This window comes from Pantherophis guttatus, chromosome 2 (genome assembly GCF_059756535.1).
Source record: "Pantherophis guttatus breed Tessera chromosome 2, ASM5975653v1, whole genome shotgun sequence".
In the NCBI taxonomy this organism is placed as follows: Eukaryota; Metazoa; Chordata; class Lepidosauria; order Squamata; family Colubridae; genus Pantherophis; species Pantherophis guttatus.
Window position 1 is genome coordinate 163,501,587 of NC_142064.1, and position 12,418 is coordinate 163,514,004.

A 12,418-nucleotide genomic window follows, 5' to 3' on the forward strand; every position below is an offset into this window, starting at 1 on the left:
CCTATAGAAAGGATAGGCAGAGGATAATTACATTAAACGTAAATTAGAAAGAGTTAGGTAGTATTTCTTTTGTAGCAAAAGCTTTTATAATAAACCCTTTTCCAATTGGAATTGACATGAGTGAATGCTGCTTGGGATCTGGACCATCCCTGGATCTTAGATGTGAACGGACTGCTTACTTGTTTCTGAGCCTGCAACCAATCAGAACTTGCTCTTCCTTGACAATAGATTAACACAGAAAATTTTCCACCAATTAATCTTCATTCTGAGGCATTAAATGCATGCACTTTCAGTAATATGAGTGACGTTGACAATCAACAAAACTCCTTATGCTGTAATCTATTTGACCCCTTTAGCAAATCTAGCCACTACAACAGAACACGTAACACAGACACTTCTGCAGCAACGTTTGCTACTATGACAATGGGGTTTCTCAAGAAACAAAAGAAAACAAAAGCCATTTGACCAAATGGTTTATCAGAATGGTATAAGTATCAGATGACGGCACCATGTGCTTGGTGACTGACCTACTTTGATCTGTGAATATTCTCTACCCCTCTCTGGAGATGGCCCTACATATAACTATGCATACAGCATTTGAATGCCAGGATTCATTCAAGAATGAATGAATCACTTCTTGATTCAAGAAGTGCAAGAAGTGGAGATAACCGGAGCAAATCCAGATGGTTTTTTAAAGCATATTCTTGGTATCTGAAACAGTCCAATTACAGTTTGGGGAGAATGTCACAATGCAGAATAAATGCTTCAATGGGTTTGTACTACTTGGGCCTTCTGAGTGCTGTGTAGGAAATAAAAAAATGTGACATGCTTTACTTAAATTCAGGATACAAGACCACTTTACTGTTAAAAATCCCCTTCAATCTGAGTAGCGTTCATTGATGCCATTTGGAGAAATCAATTGTCTGGATTGTTCTTCTAAAAGCAGGCTTTCATAATCCAGCATGATTCTATACATTCCCCATACGTATATGAGCTTGCCTCTTGAAGATATATTTCCATTTTCAGTGAGAACACTCAACATTATAGGAAATGTCTAGGAAACATTTTATCTCTTCAATGAATGCTTTTAAATAACGTAACATATAACATTTATTTTTGAATCTCTGGAACATCTGGGAATGGAGAACTTTAAAAGGAGTACTATTGACTCTCTCTATTATCTCTTATTCTTTGGGGCAAGGAGTTTCAATCAAAGCAGATACACATATAGCTTCCCTATAAAGATACTAAAATATATAATAATACAAATTACTATTTAGAGCTATTGGTTCCAGTTTATGGCATGATTACAGCATCATTCAGAGTTTCAACTATTTTTATAAGCACTTAGTAGTATGAACAATCATGTATCTTGAGTCCAGGCCATATAAAACCTTCACATGAATAAAGAACAGCTCAGAGAAAATCCAACTGATGATGTTACCTAGTTTGGGTAATGAAACATTTGCAAGAAAACAGAGAGCACCCTCATAAATTGTTCCAGTTCAATGATATATGAGTCACACACTTTCCAATAACGTGCTAGTTTCTGTCAGGAAATTTCCCACAAGGCTACAAGGAAGTTAAACTTAAGATAGACTTCCAAATCCTGCTTTAAATAAATGTATAGTTAAAAACATGTATGTAGCTGACCAAACTAAGTTGACTTTCATTTCTTACTCCATTGATGGGATAGATATTTAAATTTTTACAACTGGCCAAAGGATGCAGAGGCATTTTTGTAACAGCCCCCAAAAGCAGATGGAAAACCCATTTCCCCCTTCTTTTTTTCTTATTTGCCTTCAACAAAATCCATCTCTTCTATTGCATCTTTAAGCATGGCAACCTCCCTCTCCTTCCTTTCCATATGTATTCTAAACAAGTCACAAAATGTAAGAAGTTGTTACTAAGGATTTCTTGGCTTTTCCTACTTGAACTTGAACAATTACCATTCATCTGAATCAGAAATGGAGAAAAGCTTTAGAGCATGTCTGTAAATTAAAAATGAGAGAGAAAAAGAAAGACACAGGCACCTGAAGAAATTAGTCTTCCTATAATCTTCAAAGAGGACATACAAACCACAAATCATGTTCTTAGAAGTTTATACATTTGATAAATACAAGTTTAATCCATGGCTTTCACAATAAAAGAGGACTAGGAAATCACTAATGTGCAGACGAGCAGATCAGGCTGATGTGTCAAAGAGCTTTTCAATCATCTCACCCACTTGCTCAACTCTGTATTTAATGTATTTTTCAGGATTCTTGGTAAAGGGTACACTGCCATACCTGTCAGGCAAAAAGCAAAGATAATACTGTGTAAGCAAGGACAACATTCTTCATTCTCCAATTGCCCCTTGCTTCCTCATTAGTTAACAGAACACCACCCATTTTTTCTATCCTGTTTCCCTGCAGAAGAGTCTTCAGATAGTATGGCCAAATGATATTATGGGAATTGAATTCTGAGGGCAGGGGGAAGGCTGACTGAAATCAACGGCCTTCTTAATTCTTGAGCATCAGACTTCATGTGCTCAAAACCATCATACTCAGATATCAGAAGACATCTGGAGAAACAAAGACTATTGTTTACAAAAATATAAGGAGCACCCCCTAAAATTACTTCAGTGAGGGTTCAACAGGCTCAATAGGTATATAATACTGACTTAGAACAGGTCAAAAACAACCCATAAAGTGGGAGAAGGAGAAAGAATGGCTGGAATCATAAACAGCAGCACTTCACATGCTGTAAAGTTCAGTCAACTACTCTATCCAGCTAATCTATGCAATGCAAAGCCTAGTGTGCCATATGGAAAATAAAAAAACACAAGCCCTGTGTTTTGTGAGTATTGGGGACAACATTATAACTTCATACACACAACATTCTGATTCTCTTAAGGGCAAGGGACACCGGCGGTGGTTTCACGGTTAGGATCAGGAAACGGCATCCTGCCAAGCCTTGCCCAAGTGTCAGAACTCTCCCCAAACAGACAAAGAGGCACCTGTTAAGGAAGGTGGCATACGTCTCTTCCACAATGGTTTTCTGGGCGTGCCGAATATTGTCCCTCTGCTCTGTGTCAGGGATGGCCCATGCCTTCTGGATTTTACACAGCTCCTCCAGGCCATCATTGAAACCCTTTCCCATAGAAAAGATTGTATTAAGAAAAGTACAGCATCTAGAACTGAACAGCAAGCAACAAACAAAGGCAAGCAGGTCAGAGGGAAAAAGCTGCAAAACCTTTGCAAGCGCATTACCTTGAAACGCTCCTTGATCACTTGCCTCTCCTTGTCTTTTAGCTGCAAACAATTAAGGGAAATGGAAGTTAGTGGCGGCATTCAAATTGCTTCTTGACTTTTTTTGAGAGCACCTACCTCGGCACTAGGCTCCATACAAACCTGGATTTAGGGATCAGAGTACAATAGTCCTATTATCCTCAAAAGCTTTAACCTGCCTTTCAAGGCCACATTGCCCTCACACACTAATTATGGAACACATAAGAATAGCCATGCAAAAAAATTCACAAGCAGATATTTCAGTCTCAATTAGTTGTCGAGAGCAGGGAGGAGGATTCAAAAGAGAAAGGGACTTCTTAACAGGGGCACGGAGACCGAGCGGTTCTAAGTGAGATCTGCAGTGTCCTTTCAGGCAATTACAGGTAGTCCTCAACTTACAACCGTTCACTTAGCAACCGTTCAAAGTTACAACGGTACTGAAAAAAGTGACATACGACTGTTTTTCACACTTATGACCATTGCAGCATCCCCATGGTCACGTGATCAAAATTCAGACGCTTGGCAACGGACTCATATTTATGATGGTCACAGTGTCCCGGGGTCATGTTATCCTCTTTTGAGACCTTCTGACAAGCAAAGTTAATGGGGAAGCCAGATTCACTTAACAACCGGGTTACTAATTTAGCAATGGCAGCAATTCACTTAATAAATGTGGCAAGAAAGTTTGTTAAATGGGGCAAAATTCACTTAACAAATGTCTCACTTAGCAACATAAATTTTGGGCTCAACTGTGGTCGTAAGTCGAGGACTATCTGTATTAAGCACATCTTTATTCTAGTAGTTGACACAGATAGTCCTCGACTTATAACCACAATTGGGAACAGAATTTCCACCGCTAGACAAGGGGGTTGTTAAGTGAGTCAATTTTATGATTTTTTTTTACTATGGTTGTTAATAAAATCACTGCAGTTGTTAAGCGAATCCAGTTTCCCCCACTGACTTTGCTTGTCATAAATAGGCTGGGGAGGTCATAAATAGTGATTGTGTGAGCCTGGGAAGCTGCAACTGTCAGAAATACATGCTGGTTGACAAGCCTACTTCTGACAAGTGAAGATTCACTTAATGACATGATTCACTTAACAACTGCAGCAATTTGCTTAACAACCATGGCAGAAAGGACATAAAATGGGGTAAAACTCATTTAGCAATGGAAATTTTGGAGTCAATTGTGGTCATAAGTCAAGGATTACCTGTCATGTCCTCCAGTTAAAACACTAAAATATGCAAAAACAAGAGCAGAATAAAATGCAACCATAGAGATAGGGGAAGTATGATGAGGAATTTTTAAAACTATTTTTAATAGTTGGGCTAAAATTTGATTCCCAGCAAAGATGATGTTATCCCTAGCAATAAAAATCCCATTAGCACTTGGACTTACATAAACTGTTTTTACTGCAGGTGGAAATGGGGAAGGGACTGTTTTTGCCACAACTACTTCCAAAACAGAAACTAATCTCTCTTTTCAGACAGGGCACACCAGCAGTGCTTTAAATTAATATTTGAAGAACAAAAGAACTGCATTTTAAGCGATTAGACACATATACAGTTCTTTCCAATTTTCTACAGTAATACATAAAACTTAATTTAAACTATTCTTACCTTGACTCCAGGTTGGAAGACAGGTAGGTTTTTATCCGATATATAATCTGTTACTTTTAACCAGCTGCAATAGATTTACAGAAGATTCAGTAAAGTAGATGTGATTTCAGTGGCATCAAATAAATATGCAAATAAGAAATAACTCTGTGGTGTGTTTCATTATTTGATCAGGAGACTCAAATGATCCAGACTTCCTTCTCTTTCAGGGACTCTTCCATGCAGGTATTCAGGGGTGAATGGAACCTTCATCTTTAGATAGCTTTGGTTAAGCAATGGCTGATATTGCAGTATAGATGAACACAAAGGATAAAAGCTAGCGTTTGCCATTTCAAACCCTTAAAACTAAAGTAATTTGTGGTTCAAATCATCCTGTGTACTAATTTGTCCATATCTCAGAAGTGGATGCATTAAGCTAAGACATGAACTGATGAATATGCTTATGTAAATATGGGTATCCTCATTTAGTTACTACATTGGATCTGGTAATTCAGTCATTAAGGGAAGCAGTTACTAAGTGAAATTAAAACTGATGACTTTACAAAACTGTCCTTTGCTTTGTAGATTTGCAAAGGTCATAAATGCAATGATAGAAGCTAAAATTAGTTTTAGTTATTTTTTCATCACTGTTGTAACTGTGAATGATTGCTAAGTGAAGCTGTCACTAAATGATAACTGTTTAAACATTCAGAGAGAGAAAATCTACACATCCAAACACATCCATGCACACAAAGGAATTTAACTCATAAAGCAACAGACTTTGACTCAGCAGACTCAGATAAAATCAGTTGCAACTAGTTTTATTTTGATTTCAAGCAATAAAAATAACAGAGTTCATTACGAATGAAGGCAAATATACATGTCCCAGGATAATGTTGCAGGAAATGTACACCAAATGCTGGTGCTACGGCAAAGAAGGTGTGGTTCTGTGGTCCCAACAGATGGCATTATTTAATCAATGGAACCATAAGTGTGCCAATCATACCAGAGGATTTAAAGGGGAGATAAGTGGTCCCTCTAATAGTTAGGCCCTAAGTCATGTGGAGGTTTATAGATAATGACCAGCACCTTGAATAGCATCTGGAAACAAACTGATAATGAATGCAGCTTGCAGAGCAGGGCGGTAAAGTGTCCATCACTGATCATGTTGCTGCAATCTGGACCAGCTGAAGCTTCCAGTCAGCTTTCAAGGGCAGAGCATAATATAGTAGTCAGGCCATGAGGTGACCAGGGCAAAAGTAAGGACCTCTCAATCTAGAAGAGGGCACAATGGGCACATCAGATGAAGCTATCAAAGGGTTTTCCTAAGTTTAAGGTGGAACATCCTCAAATCAAGGTGGTTCAATCACCCACAGCCACTCAGTCTTGATAGGATTGAGTCAGAAATTGTTCCTCCCTATCCAAACCAGTATAGCCTCGAGACCCTGGGAGAGAATGTTGTAGATCTCACATTGCCAGCTTGGGATCAAAAGATATAATTGGTATCATCAGCACACTGATAATACCAAACCCCAAACTGTCAGATGAGTCAATGGTTCATATAGATGTTGAACAGGAAGGACGAGAAAGTAACCTTCCATTCCCAATTAAATAACAAGGATAAGAAGCCAAATGCCATTTATCTTCATATCAGTTTCTGCTTTCATCAGCATGTTTTATCTTCAAATATTATCTTAGCATCAGTAATGCTGAATTTTCAGAAGGACAGTATGTCCTTCATAATGCAAGCTGATGGAACTGAATTTGCTTCCTAATTAGTGCTAAAATCCAATGATACCAATCATTTTACTTGTCCTTTTCAAAAAGAACAACTTGCCCTCTCTTGCTCTATCACAACTTGCTAAAATTCTCGTTGGGTAGGCATGAGAGTTTGATTAAAGCAGTCAAGTCCAAACTCAAATGGAAAATGACTAGATAAGTTGTCTTCTCACCTGCACTGATAGGTCAGAATTTGCTGCTCAATAAGTTCTCTGTAAGACCTTTCTGCCGTCTTCTGTGTCACAGCTACCAGCTGGATTAATTCAGACCTAGGAAAAAGGAAGAGGGCTCAATGAACAGGAATTTGTGAAACAGCAGCATTTTTCTGCCTATAAAGAAGAATCTGTTTCAAACTGGTAAAGAAAAAAACCCTGTCTTTCCGTAATTCTTAAACTGCATCAATGCTCAACATATTTTAACTGATACTGGAAGCCAGGGAAAAAGAATTACGAGGGCAACAAAGAATGAAGCCTGCCTCTGTAGGGGATGGAGGTGGGATTGGATGGCATGGGCCACTTGATTATGACATTGTGTTGAGTTGCAGAAGTTCTCCAAATTTCTTCAGGTTATTTGAGCTTCAAAACCTTTAGAAAACAAAAGTTGGTTTCATTTCTTTCCAGGGATCTACAAGGTTCATCACAAGATTAAAGAGCTCTTTTGTGTCTCTCAACCACGAAGGAGGGGCAATTAATTTCAAAATTTGCTCTAATTTTTAAAGGCATAACAATACTAAACATTGCTTTCTAGTGCTCTTTATAATTGGTGCAAGGTCTGGAAATCTTGGTTGTCATCAGGCTAAGAAGAAAACAAAGAATAAAAATAAAAATGCATTCACCAATGAGGAGGAGATTTGCAGATCTTTATATTGAAAATCAGTTTAGGCTAAACAATATAAGTTATTATTCATGTTCATCTTCTCTTTTCAATAGTTGCTTATCATCAGTCAGGAACAATCTGATCTTGAATATATTCCAAAAATATTTTCTTCTACTTCTTTTTGTGGGATGTAGAAAGGATCGATGCTGAATTGCTAAGAGCATTTTGGTCTTACTTGGATTTTTTAAGAGTTATTTGTGTGTTTTTACCCTTAAGCACTCTAAAACATTTTAAGCAAACAGGGAAACAGTGAAGATAAAGCTGCAGTTTCTAGGGAGGTAAAAAAAAAACCAGTTAGCATGATTTTTAAAAACATCCTCTATGCTATGCTCTTAAGAGTCTAGGATTTTATTCCCTGTCTCAAGACATACTGGATTCCAAACAAGAGATGATGAGAAAATGAAAGTGGCAGCAAATGCACACAAAAGCAGTGTTTATTGGGTTGTACAACTGGAGAAGCTTCAGTTGATGGAAATTGCAAGCTGGGAAGACAGGGCATTCCAGGGAAAGCACAGATGCCTTCAACTGTATTTGAAGAACGTAGAAATTAAAAAGCCAATTCTTTAAGATTACCAGGACCCAGACTTTTAAAACATTGAGATGCATCAATGCCTGGCCCAAAGTCACCCAGCTGGCTTTCAAAGTTAAGGTGGGACTAGTTCTCACTGTCTCCTGGTTTCTAGCTCAGCCCCTTCAGCACTGCACCAAATAGGCTCTCATGTATCAGGCTTAAGGACTGTGGTCATCTCACTGATAGATGAGCAGAAGAATTCCTGATGCCTTTTCCATGTTCCTCTGCATTTTCTTTAATTCTATTTAAGCCAGATGGCTTTTCTTGTCCAATGCTCAAAGGATGGTATGTATCAATTTCTTATGGCACATTATGTATCTGAATAACCTCAACTCCATTTTATTATTATATGCCCTAGTTACCGGTAAGTCCAATTGTACTGAGAAACTACTGCACTAGACAATGCACAGAATCCACAGAGCTGTACAGTAACTATTACAACACTTATTTTTCTGAGTTGGATTGATTGTCATGAAAAATGCAAAACTACCAGCAGAAAATTATTCCTTGGATTTCTTGAAAAGTACTTCTCCAGAACAAAAAGCCTCTCAGCTGACAAGATGAAAGTCCTTTCCACATTGAAGCTATTCTCTTTTTTCCACTGCCATACATAAGATAATTTTAACAGAAGAGATGAAAGACTTAAAAGGACCTTTTTTGAAAGGACATAAAAACAGCAGCAGCAGGGGGGGGGGAAGAGAGAGAGAGAGAGAGAGAGAGAGAGAGAGAGAGAGAGAGAGAGAGAGAGAGAGAGAGAGAGAGAGAGAGAGAGAGAGAGAGAGAGAGAGAGAGAGAGAATTCTGCAGAAGAATGAACAAAAGAAGCTGATGAAGACGACAAAGGAGATAAATGGAAGAATAAACATACTGGGTTTTCTGCCAATATGTACAAGTAATCTTCTTATACTTACTTTTCAAGGGACTTGAGAATGTAATTGTAGTTGTTAAGCAGGAAGATGGCACTTAATGCTGGATCCTCATAAACTTTGGATTTACTGAGGAGGTTTAGTTGCAAGTTGCCCAGAACTTTGCCTTAATAAAAAAAATGCATGAGAGGGGGGGAAAAAAGACTACGGTATTTGCAAAAGTTTCAAGTTTAACAGCGGTGTTAAGTCTATCATACTTTCTGACTGTAGTCATTTGAAAATGTAATTTTAGTTGTTTTTCTTTTGTATAAATCCTTAATGATCTATTTCAAAAACTCCTGAATAATAGTTTCTCAAGTGTGAAACATCTTTTTCACCATGTAGTGAGAAAGTTTATTATTAATTTTATTAATTTATTAATTTATTAATTTATTATTAATTTTAAAATTAATAATATTATTTATTAATTTTGTCTATTCCTTGATAAATAGAGTTAAACCTTCATAAAGGACTGAATGGTAGATCTTTCAACTATAAGACACAAATTAGTAACACATATCAGTGCCTTCTTGATTTCTGGACTCCAATAACCAGAATTCTCAATCACATTAGTACACGCAGATTGGGAAAGACTAATAAAATAAATCTAAAGCAGGGTGAAATGCTCCCGGTTCGGACCGGATCGCGCAATCCGGTAGCAATGGAGGTGGGTGGTTTGGAGAACCGGTAGCAAAAATCCCTGCCCCCCCCCATGCCCAGCTGAGCCACACAATCATCAGAGGCTTTTTTTTTTTTTACTTTTAAAAGTATTTTTTCTACAACCTCTTCGGCTGAAAAAATGCTTTTAAAAGTAAAAAAAAAAGCCTCTGATGATCGCGTGGCTCAGCTGGGATTGTCAAAGGCTTTTAAAAGCATTTTTTCTACAACCTCTTCAGAGGTTGTAGAAAAAATGCTTTCAAAAGGCTCTGACGATCCCAGCTGAGTTGCCTGATCTGCAGAGGCTTTTTGTCTTTTAAATGCCTCCGACGATCAGGCAACTCAGCTTGGATCGTCAGAGGCTTTTAAAAGAAAAAATGCCTCTGATGATCAGGCAACTTAGCTTCAGAGGCAACTTAGCATCTGAGGCATTTAAAGGCATTTTTTTTTCTACGACCTCTTCGGCCGAAGAGATTGTAGAAAAAATGCTTTTAAAAGCCTCTGATGATCCCAGCTGAGCCGCGCGATCATGAGAGGCTTTTTTTTTACTTTTAAAAGCATTTTTTCGGCTGAAGAGGTTGTAGAAAAAATGCTTTTAAAAGTAAAAAAACAGCCTCTGATGATTACGCGGCTCAGCTGGGCATGGGGGGGGCACAGGGATTTTTGCTACCGGTTCTCCGAACCACACACCATCGCGACCGGATCGGGTGATCCGGTCCGAACTGGGAGCATTTCAACCCTGCACTAAGATCAGTTGTCAACATACTCTCATGTTAGAAGTCACTGCACTAAACAAGTCAGGTCAAATGTGCATGAACCCGAGAGGGTGAGGGTGTTACACACTTGGAGAAATTACTCACAGATGTAGGTGCTCAGCAACCGTCTACTGAACTCTGAACTGTAGCTACTGGCTGAAGAGCTAGTCTCTGAAAGGAACAAAAATTAAATTAGTTACTATATGCTAGTTAGTAATTTAGGTACAGCTGTTTTCTTTCTTCTTCTACTTTCTGTTTCTATAAGATCACCTAAAATATTTATTTTTGGATGTACTACAACAAAAAATGTCCCCCCACCACCACCACCAACTGACAGTTTCATCTCTGAGTCTCAAGTTATTGTTTGCCTGCAGTTTTATTCTCTTCATCACTGGCAATCTTGGCTGGAGAGAGTGGGAACGGCTGACTTCCTGCAGCTGAGAATTTAAAATTTGGAGCTAAGGGCTACTCTAGAAACGTCATTATTTTGCAAAAATTTAAATAAAATAATTTCACATTTACAAATACCCTCATCACTGTGAACTCCATTGAAGACTTCTGCTACTATTATGAAACATTTCACAGCTCTTTTAATAAGCTGATGAACTGTGCAGTTTCACACTGAATCATCCTCACTCCAAAATTTATTTTGCCACCAGAACCATTAAGGTTGAATTAAAATGCATTTTCATAAAAACTTAATAGCCTTTAATCTATTATCCCTGCAGATAATACTGAACCTTCTAGGAGACTATGGGGATATTTAAGGTTTCTGAACAGGACAGTTTATCAATTATAACCGAACAGTAAAATATATGTCATATGCCAATACATGTAACAGAGACACAGCAGCCAATTTTGGTAAACAAAAACTAGCAGTGTGTACGTTGTCACATGGGTGGGAACAGGAAGAGTAATTAAACCTTTCTTTGTTTATCATTTTCCCAAAGCAAACTTCTCTTCCCAAGCTGCCCTCCCATCTCTATCTTATGATATTTCAGATGTGGAATCAGAAATAAGAGATGCACCGTTAGTCATATCAGGAACAAAAGTATGTGGATGGCACTAGTTTGAACAGAAGAACTGTAACCCAGCAACAATCTTTCAGTTTCTTGTTCAAAAGCAGAGCTTCATCGAAGTTGCTTTTTAAAAAAATAAACAACAGAAAGAATGGCTCTTGGTATATTTTATGATATACAGTATGCGTATAATGTGTTATTTGCTCAGACGAATGACTAAACTCTTCAGTTGAAGAGCAAATCACCTGGTACCATCAACAAGAGCTTTGTGCTGCTTTACAGATGTCTAATCTTTATGAAAACAGGCAGCAGCATACCAACTATATGTGCATAAAAAAATAACTATATTACAGTTATAACTAGCCCCACTGATTTGGACATTTTCAGACAACCAGATAGGCTGAATGATTTAAAAAAAACCAAACAGAAATCTGTAAGTAGATACAAAGAGAGAAAGAGAGATCGAGACAGTAGTATTAGCTATGCATGCGGGTAGTACAAATATTGCTGCTGCTTACCTCTGGGATCTAAAGGTATATTGTATGTGTCCCCAAGAACTATAGAATTTAAGGCAGAATTGAGGTGAAAGGATTGGAAGAAAAAAGAGAAAGAAGAAAATAAAGAAAGAAAGGCAAAGTTCAAAAAGACAGGTTAGAAACAACCATACTTTCCAGAACAAAGCAGAAGATACCAACAGACAGTGCTATGGATTTGGCAGAGGGGAACCACTTCTTTTTAAGAGGATGCATTCTTATTCCCCACCTAGTTGGAAACAAGCCACACTGAATTCAGTGATGCTCACCCTTCAATAAGTGGGTGAAGACTGCAGCCTGAACTGCCATGATCCCAGTCTCAGCCATGACATCTTGCCCCAAATATGCAAAACTGAAGGGCTCTAGAAGCAAGAGAAATTCTTCCCTAGCTCCACTGTTTGTTTTTTAATTTCAGTACATTCTATTCTGTGAACTGGTTTCCTGGAATCCAAACAGAGG

General features: G+C 38.0%; 1 protein-coding gene across 18 annotated transcripts in view; it reads right to left on the minus strand.

Moving 5' to 3' along the window:
• Positions 1-2,085: 2,085 nt before the first annotated feature.
• EXOC7 (exocyst complex component 7) overlaps positions 2,086-12,418 on the minus strand; it is a 43,010-nt gene continuing 32,677 nt past the window's right edge. For 10 of the 18 annotated variants that reach the window (XM_034408606.3, XM_034408604.3, XM_034408603.3 and 7 more), the window contains 7 exons: positions 10,513-10,578; positions 9,002-9,122; positions 6,818-6,913; positions 4,890-4,953; positions 3,252-3,293; positions 2,999-3,132; positions 2,086-2,288 (listed from right to left, as the gene is read on the minus strand). In XM_034408606.3, coding sequence (XP_034264497.1) covers positions 2,186-2,288; positions 2,999-3,132; positions 3,252-3,293; positions 4,890-4,953; positions 6,818-6,913; positions 9,002-9,122; positions 10,513-10,578 — 626 coding nt within the window. In that variant the 3' untranslated portion in view covers positions 2,086-2,185. Of the gene's footprint in view, positions 2,289-2,998; positions 3,133-3,251; positions 3,294-4,889; positions 4,954-6,817; positions 6,914-9,001; positions 9,123-10,512; positions 10,579-11,944; positions 11,984-12,418 lie in introns of all 18 variants that reach the window. The other 8 variants (XM_034408605.3, XM_034408602.3, XM_034408601.3 and 5 more) reach the window with 1 other exon arrangement.